The 16,730-nt window shown below is 46.0% G+C and overlaps 2 protein-coding genes across 2 annotated transcripts in view; both read right to left on the bottom strand.

The window, feature by feature from the left end:
* The window catches only part of rergla (RERG/RAS-like a), a 342,144-nt gene that overhangs the window by 51,300 nt on the left and 274,114 nt on the right, over positions 1 to 16,730 (bottom strand). The gene's annotated exons all lie outside the window — the stretch shown is intronic.
* The window catches only part of cnot4b (CCR4-NOT transcription complex, subunit 4b), a 68,925-nt gene that overhangs the window by 27,569 nt on the left and 24,626 nt on the right, over positions 1 to 16,730 (bottom strand). The window contains 8 exon segments of the mRNA XM_065021230.1: positions 1,230 to 1,305; positions 2,984 to 3,083; positions 3,086 to 3,149; positions 3,151 to 3,199; positions 4,379 to 4,500; positions 4,771 to 4,896; positions 8,432 to 8,533; positions 8,752 to 8,838. Of these exon segments, the coding sequence (XP_064877302.1) occupies positions 1,230 to 1,305; positions 2,984 to 3,083; positions 3,086 to 3,149; positions 3,151 to 3,199; positions 4,379 to 4,500; positions 4,771 to 4,896; positions 8,432 to 8,533; positions 8,752 to 8,838 (726 nt within the window).

The following is a 16,730-nucleotide window of genomic DNA, read 5'->3' as shown; positions in this document are numbered from 1 at the left end:
AGTGAGATGAGGGGGAGGAGAGAGGGAGGGAGGGAGGGAGGGAGGGAGGGAGAGAGGGAGGGAGGAGAGGGAGGGAGGAGAGAGGGAGGGAGGGAGGAGGGAGAAGAGAGGGAGGGAGGAAGAGAGAGAGAGAGAGAGAGAGAGAGAGAGAGAGAGAGAGAGAGAGAGAGAGAGAGAGAGAGAGAGAGAGAGAGAGAGATGAGGGAGGAGAGAGAGGGAGGGAGGAGAGAGGAGAGAGGGAGGGAGGAGAGAGGGAGGGAGAGAGAGGGAGGGAGGGAGAGAGAGAGGAGAGGGAGATGAGGGAGGAGAGGGAGATGAGGGAGGAGAGAGAGAGAGAGAGAGAGGGAGATGAGGGAGGAGAGAGAGGGAGGAGAGAGGAGAGAGGGAGGGAGGAGAGAGGGAGGAGAGAGAGAGGGAGGGAGGAGAGAGAGATGTGGGAGGCGAGGGAGGAGAGAAGGATGAGGGAGGAGAGTGAGATGAGGGGGAGGAGAGAGGGAGGGAGGGAGGGAGGAGAGAGGGAGGGAGGAGAGAGGGAGGAGAGAGGGAGGGAGGGAGAGAGGGAGGAGAGAGGGAGGGAGGAGAGAGGGAGGGAGGAGAGTTGGAGGGAGGAGAGAGGGAGGAGAGAGGGAGGGAGGAGAGAGGGAGAAGAGAGGGAGGGAGGAGAGAGGGAGGGAGGAGGGAGGAGAGAGGGAGGAGAGAGGGAGGGAGAGAGAGGGAGGGAGGAGAGAGAGAGAGAGAGAGGGAGATGAGGGAGGAGAGAGAGGGAGGGAGGAGAGAGGAGAGAGGGAGGGAGGAGAGAGGGAGGGAGGAGAGAGAGGGAGGGAGAGAGAGAGGGAGAGAGAGAGGGGAGGAGAGAGAGGGAGGAGAGAGGGAGGAGAGAGAGAGGAGGGAGGAGAGAGAGAGGGAGGAGGAGAGAGAGGGAGGGAGGGAGAGAGAGGAGGAGAGAGAGAGGGAGGAGAGAGAGAGGGAGGGAGAGAGAGAGGGAGGGAGGGAGAGAGAGGGAGGGAGAGAGAGCAATAATATTAGAATGAATAAACCAACACTGATTAGTTGTTGTTTTTTATGAAGAATAATACTGACCAATGTGTAACAGCTTTTCAATCAAGATGTCTAGGAAGCAACAGATAGCTGCAGATTCCCATCTATCAAGTCTAAGGTCGAATAATAAAGACCGTCTTGGCATAACATTTTCCTAGCCCCTGAAAACTCTCCCATGTTCTCCATCTTACCAGGTTGTGACGTTCTGAGGAGTCCCCGTGTTGCGTGTCCCTGATCCTGGTGACCTCTGGCAGAGCGTCCCTGGGGCTGAAAGACACAGCAGCTCTGTTAGAACAACCATGGTGTGGAGAGAGAGGATGACCAGAGATTAAATTACACTACCGACAGGATGTGGACACCTGCTCGTCCAACATCTCATTCCATCACCATGAGCATTCATATGGAGTTGGTCCCCTCTTTGCTGCTATAACAGCCTCTACTCTTCTGGGAAGGCTTTCCACTAGATGTTGGAACGTTGCTGCTATAACAGCCTCCACTCTTCTGGGAAGGCTTTCCACTAGATGTTGGAACATTGCTGCTATAACAGCCTCCACTCTTCTGGGAAGGCTTTCCACTAGATGTTGGAACGTTGCTGCTATAACAGCCTCCACTCTTCTGGGAAGGCTTTCCACTAGATGTTGGAACATTGCTGCTATAACAGCCTCCACTCTTCTGGGAAGGCTTTCCACTAGATGTAGGAACATTGCTGCTATAACAGCCTCCACTCTTCTGGGAAGGCTTTCCACTAGATAACAGATAACAGCCACGCCAGTAGACGAGAGATAACAGCCACGCCAGTAGGCGAGAGATAACAGCCACGCCAGTAGGCGAGAGATAAGAGCCACGCCAGTAGACGAGAGATAACAGCAACGCCAGTAGACAAGAGATAACAGCCACGTCAGTAGACGAGAGATAACAGCCACGCCAGTAGATGAGAGATAACAGCAACGCCAGTAGATGAGAGATAACAGCAACACCAGTAGACGAGAGATAACAGCAACACCAGTAGATGAGATATAACAGCAACACCAGTAGATGAGAGATAACAGCAACACCAGTAGACGAGAGATAACAGCAACACCAGTAGGTGAGAGATAACAGCCACGCCAGTAGGTGAGAGATAACAGCAACACCCGTAGAGAGATAACAGCAACACCAGTAGAGAGATAACAGCAACACCAGTAGAGAGATAACAGCAACGCCAGTAGAGATAACAGCAACACCAGTAGATGAGAGATAACAGCAACACCAGTAGATGAGAGATAACAGCAACACCAGTAGAGATAACAGCAACACCAGTAGATGAGAGATAACAGCAACACCAGTAGAGATAACAGCAACACCAGTAGATGAGAGATAACAGCAACACCAGTAGATGAGAGATAACAGCAACGCCAGTAGATAAGAGATAACAGCAACGCCAGTAGAGATAACAGCAACACCAGTAGATGAGAGATAACAGCAACACCAGTAGACGAGAGATAACAGCAACGCCAGTAGACGAGAGATAACAGCAACGCCAGTAGATAAGAGATAACAGCAACGCCAGTAGAGATAACAGCAACACCAGTAGATGAGAGATAACAGCCACACCAGTAGACGAGAGATAACAGCAACACCAGTAGACGAGAGATAACAGCCACACCAGTAGACGAGAGATAACAGCAACACCAGTAGACGAGAGATAACCAGTAGAGCATCGAGGAGGTTTGAAGGAGTTGTTGCCCGGGAACAGGATAAATTAAAATTCTACTTCTCATGTTAGTCATTGTTCTTTGTGTGAAAACATTTCCAAATGGGGCCTTTAGAAAAGAAGCTGTGTGTAAAATTGGTTTGGGGAGTTAATGTCAGTGGATGGTTGTTAAAGACTGATACACACAAACAGAGCGATGGAGCGTCGTAGGTACTCGAAAGTGTTCGAGTGAAGTGTGTACGGCCCTTTCACCTTGGGGGGTCACGGCTTGAGGAGAAGGGCGAGAGGCCAGTCACAGAGCCCAGGCCAACGTCACGTTCTGGTCCGTCCGGTGTCGTGTGTTCAGAGTCAAGCCGCCGCCGTTCGACGGCGGGCTCTTACTGTGCTCCGATAGACCATTGGTCGTCTTCCCGCTTGGGTTGTAACGCTGGCCACACGTCTTGTCCATGACTGTTGTTACTGTTGGATCTGTAGAGAAGGGGAGAGAGCGGGAAGGGACACGAGAGCGAGGGGGCGGGGGAGGGCGAAGGTGGGGAAGGTAGGGAAGGGGGTGAAGGGGGGGAAGAGAGAAAGAAGGCATAGTGAGTAATTGGGGGGAAGAGAAGGGAGACCAATGTACCACGAGTCAATCTCAGCTCTTCAAAAGACATCAGTCAAGCGTCAGGTATCAAAATGGATCCCAGGATAGTGTTTACCTCTAAAGAGCTTAGCCTACCTCTGTAAAGGTTTAGAGCTCTTAGCCTACCTCTGTAAAGGTTTAGAGCTCTTAGCCTACCCCTGTAAAAGTTTAGAGCTCCTAGCCTACCTCTGTAAAGAGCAGGGTTTAGAGCTCTTAGCCTACCTCTGTAAAGGTTTAGAGCTCTTAGCTTTAGAGCTCTTAGCCTACGTCTGTAAACAGCAGGGTTTAGAGCTCTTAGCCTACCTCTGTAAAGAGCAGGGTTTAGAGCTCTTAGCCGACCCCTGTAAAGGTTTAGAGCTCTTAGCCTACCCCTGCAAAGGTTTAGAGCTCTTAGCCTACCCCTGCAAAGGTTTAGAGCTCTTAGCCTACCCCTGCAAAGGTTTAGAGCTCTTAGCCTACCCCTGCAAAGGTTTAGAGCTCTTAGCCTACCCCTGCAAAGGTTTAGAGCTCTTAGCCTACCCCTGCAAAGGTTTAGAGCTCTTAGCCTACCCCTGCAAAGGTTTAGAGCTCTTAGCCTACCCCTGCAAAGGTTTAGAGCTCTTAGCCTACCCTGCAAAGGTTTAGAGCTCTTAGCCTACCCCTGCAAAGGTTTAGAGCTCTTAGCCTACCCCTGCAAAGGTTTAGAGCTCTTAGCCTACCCCTGCAAAGGTTTAGAGCTCTTAGCCTACCCCTGCAAAGGTTTAGAGCTCTTAGCCTACCCCTGCAAAGGTTTAGAGCTCTTAGCCTACCCCTGCAAAGGTTTAGAGCTCTTAGCCTACCCCTGCAAAGGTTTAGAGCTCTTAGCCTACCCCTGCAAAGGTTTAGAGCTCTTAGCCTACCCCTGCAAAGGTTTAGAGCTCTTAGCCTACCTCTGTAAAGGTTTAGAGCTCTTAGCCTACCTCTGTAAAGGTTTAGAGCTCTTAGCCTACCTCTGTAAAGGTTTAGAGCTCTTAGCCTACCTCTGTAAAGGTTTAGAGCTCTTAGCCTACCTCTGCAAACAGCTGGGTTTAGAGCTCTTGGTCGCTCTCCCTCCTGAGGTCTGGGTGGTAAAGCTGGGGTTCTGGTACAGATCCTGTAACAGCCTCTGTTCATACTCTTGATGCTTCCCTGCCTGACAGACAACAGAGCGTTCCTACAGAAGACACAAAGGATCACGTTAGGAAGATAAAAACCTGCTGTGAAGTCTACTACAATCTTGGGACTCCATTTCAATTATCCTAGTTCATCGCATCCCATCTATTCGTCTCCTTCTCAAGCATTATTTGAGTAGAAGGTCCCAGGTCCCTCAAACCATTCCACAATGTGTTTTGAGAAGGAGGTAGGAGATAGCAGGGTGAATTGAGAAAGAGCCTTTCCTAAGTATTGAAATTGGTCATCTTACCTGCATCTCCTCTTTAGTGAAGCTGGCCGCATCGTCCCCCAGCTCGTGTAGATACATGCAGTCAGGTTTGGGACACCCCATGCTCTTCAGAAAGTAGCTGCAGTATTTCGTCGTCCCTAAAGAAGCCTGTAGAACACAACGACAGCTCGTTAGCTGCAGTACTTAGTCGTCCCTATAGAAGCCCGTAGAACAACGACAGTTCGTTAGCTGCAGTATTTCGTCGTCCCTACAGAAGCCAGTAGAACACAACGACAGTTCGTTAGCTGCAGTACTTAGTCGTCCCTAAAGAAGCCCGTAGAACAACGACAGCTCGTTAGCTGCAGTATTTCGTCGTCCCTAAAGAAGCCTGTAGAACAACGACAGTTCGTTAGCTGCAGTATTTCGTCATCCCTAAAGAAGCCCGTAGAACAACGACAGCTCGTTAGCTGCAGTATTTCGTCGTCCCTAAAGAAGCCTGTAGAACACAACGACAGCTCGTTAGCTGCAGTATTTCGTCGTCTCTATAGAAGCCTGTAGAACAACGACAGTTCGTTAGCTGCAGTACTTCGTCGTCCCTAAAGAAGCCTGTAGAACACAACGACAGTTCGTTAGCTGCAGTACTTCGTCGTCCCTACAGAAGCCAGTAGAACACAACGACAGTTCGTTAGGTCAAACTATGCACGAGATATCCACATGTACAACACGCTTGGCAATAATTCCCCAAGACAGGGACCTTGATTGAACGAGTAGAAAAGGGAAACGCCTTCATTTAGTCAAGAAAGTTCAAGTCAAACCGAGATGAAAAGTCGCTAACGCCTCAGGATAAACCTCTCCTGCTTTGGCAGCATTCAATCACGGACACTCTATTGTTGTTGTCTGACATCAAACTTGTCATTATGAAAAAGTATAAACAGTCTGGCCCAACCCGTCTGGGCGCGACGTCTCGGGACAGTCTGGCCCAACCCGTCTGGGCGCGACGTCTCGGGACAGTCTGGCCCAACCCGTCTGGGCGCGAGGTCTCGGGACAGCCTGGCCCAACCCGTCTGGGCGAGACGTCTCGCCAGTCTGGCCCAACCCGTCTGGGTGCGACGTCTCGCCAGTCTGGCCCAACCCGTCTGGGTGCGACGTCTCGCCAGTCTGGCCCAACCAGTTTGGGCGCGACGTCTCGCCAGTCTGGCCCAACCAACAATGCTACACAATCTTTTTTTCGCACCCAAATAGAAATCGGTTTTAAAAATGTATTCAGGATATGTTAACTAAAATCAACTTTTATAGACAATGTTTTTTTTATCTTGTTAGCTAGCTATCCAGCTGGCTAGCCAGCTCACATAATTACCAGAACATATCTGACAACACTTTTTATTCACCATGACAACGATACCAACAACAGGGTCAAAGTTGAACGTCTCTTTCTCCTTGCCGGCTAAGCAGTGGCTATATTAAAAAGGGGAATGCCGACAAGAAAGAGGTAAAATAAAAAATAAAAATGGGGCTGTTTGAAAAGATTTTAAAAAATCACACAATTGTTTTTTCAGCCAACATACAATAAATCCTGTGTGAAAGGTGTAGAAATTCACATCAGAGAAGCGGACATTTCAAACGTTAATCTAATACAGAGATGCGTATCGTTTTGTCCTGTGCCCAGACTAGAGATGCTTATTGTTTTGTCCTGTGCCCAGACTAGAGATGCTTATTGTTTTGTCCTGTGCCCAGACTAGAGATGCTTATTGTTTTGTCCTGTGCCCAAACTAGAGATGCTTATTGTTTTGTCCCGTGCCCAGACTAGAGATGCTTATTGTTTTGTCCCGTGCCCAGACTAGAGATGCTTATTGTTTTGTCCCGTGCCCAGACTAGAGATGCTTATTGTTTTGTCCCGTGCCCAGACTAGAGATGCTTATTGTTTTGTCCCGTGCCCAGACTAGAGATGCTTATTGTTTTGTCCCGTGCCCAGACTAGAGATGCTTATTGTTTTGTCCCGTGCCCAGACTAGAGATGCTTATTGTTTTGTCCCGTGCCCAGACTAGAGATGCTTATTGTTTTGTCCCGTGCCCAGACTAGAGATGCTTATTGTTTTGTCCCGTGCCCAGACTAGAGATGCTTATTGTTTTGTCCCGTGCCCAGACTAGAGATGCTTATTGTTTTGTCCTGTGCCCAGACTAGAGATGCTTATTGTTTTGTCCTGTGCCCAGACTAGAGATGCTTATTGTTTTGTCCTGTGCCCAGACTAGAGATGCTTATTGTTTTGTCCTGTGCCCAGACTAGAGATGCCAGACTAGAGATGCTTATTGTGTTGTCCTGTGCCCAGACTAGAGATGCCAGACTAGAGATGCTTATTGTTTTGTCCTGTGTCCAGACTAGAGATGCTTATTGTTTTGTCCTGTGCCCAGACTAGAGATGCTTATTGTTTTGTCCTGTGCCCAGACTAGAGATGCTTATCGTTTTGTCCTGTGCCCAGACTAGAGATGCTTATTGTTTTGTCCTGTGCCCAGACTAGAGATGCTTATCGTTTTGTCCTGTGCCCAGACTAGAGATGCTTATTGTTTTGTCCTGTGCCCAGACTAGAGATGCTTATTGTTTTGTCCCGTGCCCAGACTAGAGATGCTTATTGTTTTGTCCCGTGCCCAGACTAGAGATGCTTATTGTTTGGCCTGTGCCCAGACTAGAGATGCTTATTGTTTTGTCCTGTGCCCAGACTAGAGATGCTTATTGTTTTGTCCTGTGCCCAGACTAGAGATGCTTATTGTGTTGTCCTGTGCCCAGACTAGAGATGCTTATTGTTTTGTCCTGTGCCCAGACTAGAGATGCTTATTGTTTTGTCCTGTGCCCAGACTAGAGATGCTTATTGTTTTGTCCTGTGCCCAGACTAGAGATGCTTATTGTTTTGTCCTGTGCCCAGACTAGAGATGCTTATTGTTTTGTCCTGTGCCCAGACTAGAGATGCTTATTGTTTTGTCCTGTGCCCAGACTAGAGATGCTTATTGTTTTGTCCTGTGCCCAGACTAGAGATGCTTATTGTTTTGTCCTGTGTCCAGACTAGAGATGCTTATTGTTTTGTCCTGTGCCCAGACTAGAGATGCTTATTGTTTTGTCCTGTGCCCAGACTAGAGATGCTTATTGTTTGGTCCTGTGCCCAGACTAGAGATGCTTATTGTTTTGTCCTGTGCCCAGACTAGAGATGCCAGACTAGAGATGCTTATTGTGTTGTCCTGTGCCCAGACTAGAGATGCCAGACTAGAGATGCTTATTGTGTTGTCCTGTGCCCAGACTAGAGATGCCAGACTAGAGATGCTTATTGTTTTGTCCTGTGCCCAGACTAGAGATGCTTATTGTTTTGTCCTGTGCCCAGACTAGAGATGCTTATTGTTTTGTCCTCTGCCCAGACTAGAGATGCTTATTGTGTTGTCCTGTGCCCAGACTAGAGATGCTTATTGTTTTGTCCTGTGCCCAGACTAGAGATGCCAGACTAGAGGTGCTTATTGTTTTGTCCTGTGCCCAGACTAGAGATGCCAGACTAGAGGTGCTTATTGTTTTGTCCTGTGCCCAGACTAGAGATGCCAGACTAGAGGTGCTTATTGTGTTGTCCTGTGCCCAGACTAGAGATGCTTATTGTTTTGTCCTGTGCCCAGACTAGAGATGCTTATTGACTAGATGTACATACCGTGGTATATTTTCCCAAACTTACCTTCAGTGTTCTGCCGTCTACTACTAGGTTGTTGACACACTGTATTGCTCTGAGGGCGTCTTCTGAGCGGATGTAAGTGACATAGGCACTGGCACTGGGACCCTTGGGGGACAAGACCAAGACAATCAATGGATCAATCAATGTGTTAATCAATCAATCAATGTACTTTATGTATTTTCATTGTACTGGTGTTATGGCTGTATATTGTGTTAGTAATACATTTCTAATGGACTCCATCAACCAACCAAATGCCATCAATTTAAACTACAACATTACTGTCAATCATCCTCTCCCACAGGAAGTTCCCGCCCCCCTCATACCTGTGAGCCGGCGTATGAGGTGCTATTGTTGATGACTACTTTATGGACCTTCCCAAACTTCACAAAATACTCGGGTCTCTTTAGAATCTGGGACGGACAGAGAAAACAGAGGGGCTGTTGGGAAATGTAGTTTAGTCTACACATCAAAACATAACTGTTATAATCATGTTACAACAGGCAATTACGCTCCAAAACTGTTACAATAAGACAGTCAGAACGAGAAAATAATTTCCATGATTTCTGATCCGTTGTGTTGGTGGTTTCTGATCTGCAGTGAGGAGGTTTCTGATCCGCAGTGAGGAGGTTTCTGATCCGTAGTGAGGAGGTTTCTGATCCGCAGTGAGGAGGTTTCTGATCCGCAGTGAGGAGGTTTCTGATCCGCAGTGAGGAGGTTTCTGATCCGCAGTGAGGAGGTTTCTGATCCGCAGTGAGGAGGTTTCTGATCCGCAGTGAGGAGGTTTCTGATCCGTAGTGAGGAGGTTTCTGATCCGTAGTGAGGAGGTTTCTGATCTGCAGTGAGGAGGTTTCTGGTCTGCAGTGAGGAGGTTTCTGATCTGTAGCGAGGAGGTTTCTGATCTGTAGCGAGGAGGTTTCTGATCTGTAGCGAGGAGGTTTCTGATCTGTAGTGAGGAGGTTTCTGATCTGTAGTGAGGAGGTTTCTGATCTGTAGTGAGGAGGTTTCTGATCTGTAGTGAGGAGGTTTCTGATCCGTTATGTTGGTGGTTTCTGTGGAAGGAGTCCAGGGTAGTGAGAGGGGTAAAAGAGGGAAGTGGTTGGTTGTGTTGGTGGTTTCTGTGGCCCGAGCCGCTGGGCGACGATAGTTTTGACATTCTGGTCACTCTCCGTCCACTTCGACCAGAGCTCAAGACATCTCTTTGCAGCCTTTGTTTGACCAATGCTCCCTCCCTCCCTCCCTCCTCTCTCTCTCCCTTAAAGACTGAGTGAAACGATTGGCAGTAGCAGCTGTGTGATAATCAAACACCACTATATCAGGCCAGACAGAAACAACGAGGACAGACATGGGGGAAATGTTGCTGGTCGTGTGAAGTAGAAACAGCAGTGGCACGTGAGCAGACGGGGTTAAACCGTGAGAGGATGTGACAACAGAAAGGTGTTGTCATGTCCACTTCCAACAGCATCGTAAACTCAGTATCTTCCTGACACTTCATGTCCACTTCCAACAGCATTGTAAACTCAGTATCTTCCTGACACTTCCACTTCCAACAGCATCGTAAACTCAGTATCTCCCTGACACTTCATGTCCACTTCCAACAGCATTGTAAACTCAGTATCTTCCTGACACTTCATGTCCACTTCCAACAGCATTGTAAACTCAGTATCTTCCTGACACTTCATGTCCAATTCCACTTCAAACAGCATCGTAAACTCAGTATCTTCCTGACACTTCATGTCCACTTCCAACAGCATCGTAAACTCAGTATCTTCCTGACACTTCATGTCCACTTCCAACAGCATCGTAAACTCAGTATCTCCCTGACACTTCATGTCCACTTCCAACAGCATCGTAAACTCAGTATCTTCCTGACACTTCCACTTCCAACAGCATCGTAAACTCAGTATCTTCCTGACACTTCATGTCCAATTCCAACAGCATCGTAAACTCAGTATCTTCCTGACACTTCATGTCCAATTCCAACAGCACTTCCAACGTAAACTCAGTATCTTCCTGACACTTCATGTCCACTTCCAACAGCATCGTAAACTCAGTATCTTCCTGACACTTCATGTCCAATTCCAACAGCATCGTAAACTCAGTATCTTCCTGACTGTCCTTCCCACTTCCAACAGCATCGTAAACTCAGTATCTTCCTGACACTTCCACTTCCAACAGCATCGTAAACTCAGTATCTTCCTGACACTTCATTCCAACAGCATCGTAAACTCAGTATCTTCCTGACACAATTCCAACAGCATCGTAAACTCAGTATCTTCCTGACACTTCATGTCCAATTCCAACAGCATCGTAAACTCAGTATCTTCCTGACACTTCATGTCCAATTCCAACAGCATCGTAAACTCAGTATCTTCCTGACACTTCATGTCCAATTCCAACAGCATCGTAAACTCAGTATCTTCCTGACACTTCCAATTCCAACAGCATCGTAAACTCAGTATCTTCCTGACACTTCATGTCCACTTCCAATTCCAACAGCATCGTAAACTCAGTATCTTCCTGACACTTCCAATTCCAACAGCATCGTAAACTCAGTATCTTCCTGACACTTCATCTTCTGACAATTCCAACAGCATCGTAAACTCAGTATCTTCCTGACACTTCCAATTCCAACAGCATCGTAAACTCAGTATCTTCCTGACACTTCCAATTCCAACAGCATCGTAAACTCAGTATCTTCCTGACACTTCCAATTCCAACAGCATCGTAAACTCAGTATCTTCCTGACACTTCCACTTCCAACAGCATCGTAAACTCAGTATCTTCCTGACACTTCATGTCCACTTCCAACAACAGCATCGTAAACTCAGTATCTTCCTGACACTTCATGTCCAATTCCAACAGCATCGTAAACTCAGTATCTTCCTGACACTTCCAATTCCAACAGCATCGTAAACTCAGTATCTTCCTGACACTTCATGTCCACTTCCAATTCCAACAGCATCGTAAACTCAGTATCTTCCTGACACTTCCAATTCCAACAGCATCGTAAACTCAGTATCTTCCTGACACTTCCAATTCCAACAGCATCGTAAACTCAGTATCTTCCTGACACTTCCAATTCCAACAGCATCGTAAACTCAGTATCTTCCTGACACTTCCAATTCCAACAGCATCGTAAACTCAGTATCTTCCTGACACTTCATGTCCACTTCCAATTCCAACAGCATCGTAAACTCAGTATCTTTGACACTTCCAATTCTAACAGCATCGTAAACTCAGTATCTTCCTGACACTTCAATTCCAACAGCATCGTAAACTCAGTATCTTCCTGACACTTCCAATTCCAACAGCATCGTAAACTCAGTATCTTCCTGACACTTCCAATTCCAACAGCATCGTAAACTCAGTATCTTCCTGACACTTCCACTTCCAACAGCATCGTAAACTCAGTATCTTCCTGACACTTCATGTCCAATTCCAACAGCATCGTAAACTCAGTATCTTCCTGACACTTCCACTTCCAACAGCATCGTAAACTCAGTATCTTCCTGACACTTCCACTTCCAACAGCATCGTAAACTCAGTATCTCCCTGACACTTCATGTCCACTTCCAACAGCATTGTAAACTCAGTATCTTCCTGACACTTCATGTCCACTTCCAACAGCATTGTAAACTCAGTATCTTCCTGACACTTCATGTCCACTTCCAACAGCATCGTAAACTCAGTCCTGACACTTCATTCCACTTCCAACAGCATCGTAAACTCAGTATCTTCCTGACACTTCCACTTCGTAAACAGCATCATGTCCACTTCCAAAACTCAGTATCTTCCTGACACTTCATGTCCAATTCCAACAGCATCGTAAACTCAGTATCTTCCTGACACTTCCACTTCCAACAGCATCGTAAACTCAGTATCTTCCTGACACTTCATGTCCAATTCCAACAGCATCAGCATAAACTCAGTATCTTCCTGACACTTCATGTCCACTTCCAACAGCATCGTAAACTCAGTATCTTTCTGACACTTCATGTCCAATTCCAACAGCATCGTAAACTCAGTATCTTCCTGACGCTTCATGTCCAATTCCAACAGCATCGTAAACTCAGTATCTTCCTGACGATTCATGTCCACTTCCAACAGCATCGTAAACTCAGTATCTTCCTGACACTTCATGTCCAATTCCAACAGCATCGTAAACTCAGTATCTTCCTGACACTTCCACTTCCAACAGCATCAGTAAACTCAGTATCTTCCTGACTTCCACTTCCAACAGCATCGTAAACTCAGTATCTTCCTGACACATGTCCAATTCCAACAGCATCGTAAACTCAGTATCTTCCTGACACTTCCAATTCCAACAGCATCGTAAACTCAGTATCTTCCTGACACTTCATGTCCAATTCCAACAGCATCGTAAACTCAGTATCTTCCTGACACTTCATGTCCAATTCCAACAGCATCGTAAACTCAGTATCTTCCTGACACTTCATGTCCAATTCCAACAGCATCGTAAACTCAGTATCTTCCTGACACTTCATGTCCACTTCCAACAGCATCGTAAACTCAGTATCTTCCTGACACTTCCAATTCCAACAGCATCGTAAACTCAGTATCTTCCTGACACTTCGTAAACTCAGTATCTTCCTGACATCATGTCCACTTCCAATTCCAACAGCATCCAACAGCGTAAACTCAGTATCTTCCTGACACTTCCAATTCCAACAGCATCGTAAACTCAGTATCTTCCTGACACTTCCAATTCCAACAGCATCGTAAACTCAGTATCTTCCTGACACTTCCAATTCCAACAGCATCGTAAACTCAGTATCTTCCTGACACTTCCAATTCCAACAGCATCGTAAACTCAGTATCTTCCTGACACTTCCAATTCCAACAGCATCGTAAACTCAGTGTCTTCCTGACACTTCCACTTCCAACAGCATCGTAAACTCAGTATCTTTCTGACACTTCATGTCCAATTCCAACAGCATCGTAAACTCAGTATCTTCCTGACACTTCATGTCCACTTCCAATTCCAACAGCATCGTAAACTCAGTATCTTCCTGACACTTCATGTCCAATTCCAACAGCATCGTAAACTCAGTATCTTCCTGACACTTCCAATTCCAACAGCATCGTAAACTCAGTATCTTCCTGACACTTCATGTCCACTTCCAATTCCAACAGCATCGTAAACTCAGTATCTTCCTGACACTTCCAATTCCAACAGCATCGTAAACTCAGTATCTTCCTGACACTTCCAATTCCAACAGCATCGTAAACTCAGTATCTTCCTGACACTTCCAATTCCAACAGCATCGTAAACTCAGTATCTTCCTGACACTTCCAATTCCAACAGCATCGTAAACTCAGTATCTTCCTGACACTTCCAATTCCAACAGCATCGTAAACTCAGTATCTTCCTGACACTTCATGTCCACTTCCAATTCCAACAGCATCGTAAACTCAGTATCTTCCTGACACTTCCAATTCCTAACAGCATCGTAAACTCAGTATCTTCCTGACACTTCCAATCTTCCAACAGCATCAATTCCAACAAACTCAGTATCTTCCTGACACTTCCAATTCCAACAGCATCGTAAACTCAGTATCTTCCTGACACTTCCAATTCCAACAGCATCGTAAACTCAGTATCTTCCTGACACTTCCACTTCCAACAGCATCGTAAACTCAGTATCTTCCTGACACTTCATGTCCACTTCCACTTCCAACAGCATCGTAAACTCAGTATCTTTCCTTCCAACAGACGTAAACTCAGTATCTTCCTGACACTGTCCACTTCCAACAGCATCGTAAACTCAGTATCTTCCTGACACTTCATGTCCACTTCCAACAGCATTGTAAACTCAGTATCTTCCTGACACTTCATGTCCACTTCCAACAGCATTGTAAACTCAGTATCTTCCTGACACTTCATGTCCACTTCCAACAGCATCGTAAACTCAGTATCTTCCTGACACTTCATGTCCACTTCCAACAGCATCGTAAACTCAGTATCTTCCTGACACTTCATGTCCACTTCCAACAGCATCGTAAACTCAGTATCTTCCTGACACGTAAACTCATGTCCAATTCCAACAGCATCGTAAACTCAGTATCTTCCTGACACTTCATGTCCAATTCCAACAGCATCGTAAACTCAGTATCTTCCTGACACTTCATGTCCACTTCCAACAGCATCGTAAACTCAGTATCTTTCTGACACTTCATGTCCAATTCCAACAGCATCGTAAACTCAGTATCTTCCTGACGCTTCATGTCCAATTCCAACAGCATCGTAAACTCAGTATCTTCCTGACGATTCATGTCCACTTCCAACAGCATCGTAAACTCAGTATCTTCCTGACACTTCATGTCCAATTCCAACAGCATCGTAAACTCAGTATCTTCCTGACACTTCCACTTCCAACAGCATCGTAAACTCAGTATCTTCCTGACACTTCCACTTCCAACAGCATCGTAAACTCAGTATCTTCCTGACACATTCCAATCTTCCAACAGCATCGTAAACTCAGTATCTTCCTGACACTTCCAATTCCAACAGCATCGTAAACTCAGTATCTTCCTGACACTTCATGTCCAATTCCAACAGCATCGTAAACTCAGTATCTTCCTGACACTTCATGTCCAATTCCAACAGCATCGTAAACTCAGTATCTTCCTGACACTTCATGTCCAATTCCAACAGCATCGTAAACTCAGTATCTTCCTGACACTTCATGTCCACTTCCAACAGCATCGTAAACTCAGTATCTTCCTGACACTTCATGTCCAATTCCAACAGCATCGTAAACTCAGTATCTTCCTGACACTTCATGTCCACTTCCAACAGCATCGTAAACTCAGTATCTTCCTGACACTTCATGTCCAATTCCAACAGCATCGTAAACTCAGTATCTTCCTGACACTTCATTCCAACAGCATCGTAAACTCAGTATCTTCCTGACACTTCATGTCCACTTCCAATTCCAACAGCATCGTAAACTCAGTATCTCCCTGACACTTCCAATTCCAACAGCATCGTAAACTCAGTATCTTCCTGACACTTCATGTCCAATTCCAACAGCATCGTAAACTCAGTATCTTCCTGACACTTCCAATTCCAACAGCATCGTAAACTCAGTATCTTCCTGACACTTCCAATTCCAACAGCATCGTAAACTCAGTATCTTCCTGACACTTCATGTCCAATTCCAACAGCATCGTAAACTCAGTATCTTCCTGACACTTCCACTTCCAACAGCATCGTAAACTCAGTATCTTCCTGACACTTCATGTCCAATTCCAACAGCATCGTAAACTCAGTATCTTCCTGACACTTCATGTCCAATTCCAACAGCATCGTAAACTCAGTATCTTCCTGACACTTCCAATTCCAACAGCATCGTAAACTCAGTATCTTCCTGACACTTCATGTCCACTTCCAACAGCATCGTAAACTCAGTATCTCCCTGACACTTCCACTTCCAACAGCATCGTAAACTCAGTATCTTCCTGACACTTCCAATTCCAACAGCATCGTAAACTCAGTATCTTCCTGACACTTCCAATTCCAACAGCATCGTAAACTCAGTATCTTCCTGACACTTCCAATTCCAACAGCATCGTAAACTCAGTATCTTCCTGACACTTCCAATTCCAACAGCATCGTAAACTCAGTATCTTCCTGACACTTCATGTCCACTTCCAATTCCAACAGCATCGTAAACTCAGTATCTTCCTGACACTTCCAATTCTAACAGCATCGTAAACTCAGTATCTTCCTGACACTTCCAATTCCAACAGCATCGTAAACTCAGTATCTTCCTGACACTTCCAATTCCAACAGCATCGTAAACTCAGTATCTTCCTGACACTTCCAATTCCAACAGCATCGTAAACTCAGTATCTTCCTGACACTTCCACTTCCAACAGCATCGTAAACTCAGTATCTTCCTGACACTTCATGTCCAATTCCAACAGCATCGTAAACTCAGTATCTTCCTGACACTTCCACTTCCAACAGCATCGTAAACTCAGTATCTTCCTGACACTTCCACTTCCAACAGCATCGTAAACTCAGTATCTCCCTGACACTTCATGTCCACTTCCAACAGCATTGTAAACTCAGTATCTTCCTGACACTTCATGTCCACTTCCAACAGCATTGTAAACTCAGTATCTTCCTGACACTTCATGTCCAATTCCAGTATTCAAACAGCATCGTAAACTCAGTATCTTCCTGACACTTCATGTCCACTTCCAACAGCATCGTAAACTCAGTATCTTCCTGACACTTCATGTCCACTTCCAACAGCATCGTAAACTCAGTATC

Source organism: Oncorhynchus nerka, linkage group LG8 (genome assembly GCF_034236695.1).
Source record: "Oncorhynchus nerka isolate Pitt River linkage group LG8, Oner_Uvic_2.0, whole genome shotgun sequence".
Taxonomy (NCBI): Eukaryota; Metazoa; Chordata; class Actinopteri; order Salmoniformes; family Salmonidae; genus Oncorhynchus; species Oncorhynchus nerka.
The sequence above is the reverse complement of the archived record's forward strand: the minus strand, read 5'-3'. Positions and strand labels throughout refer to the sequence as shown.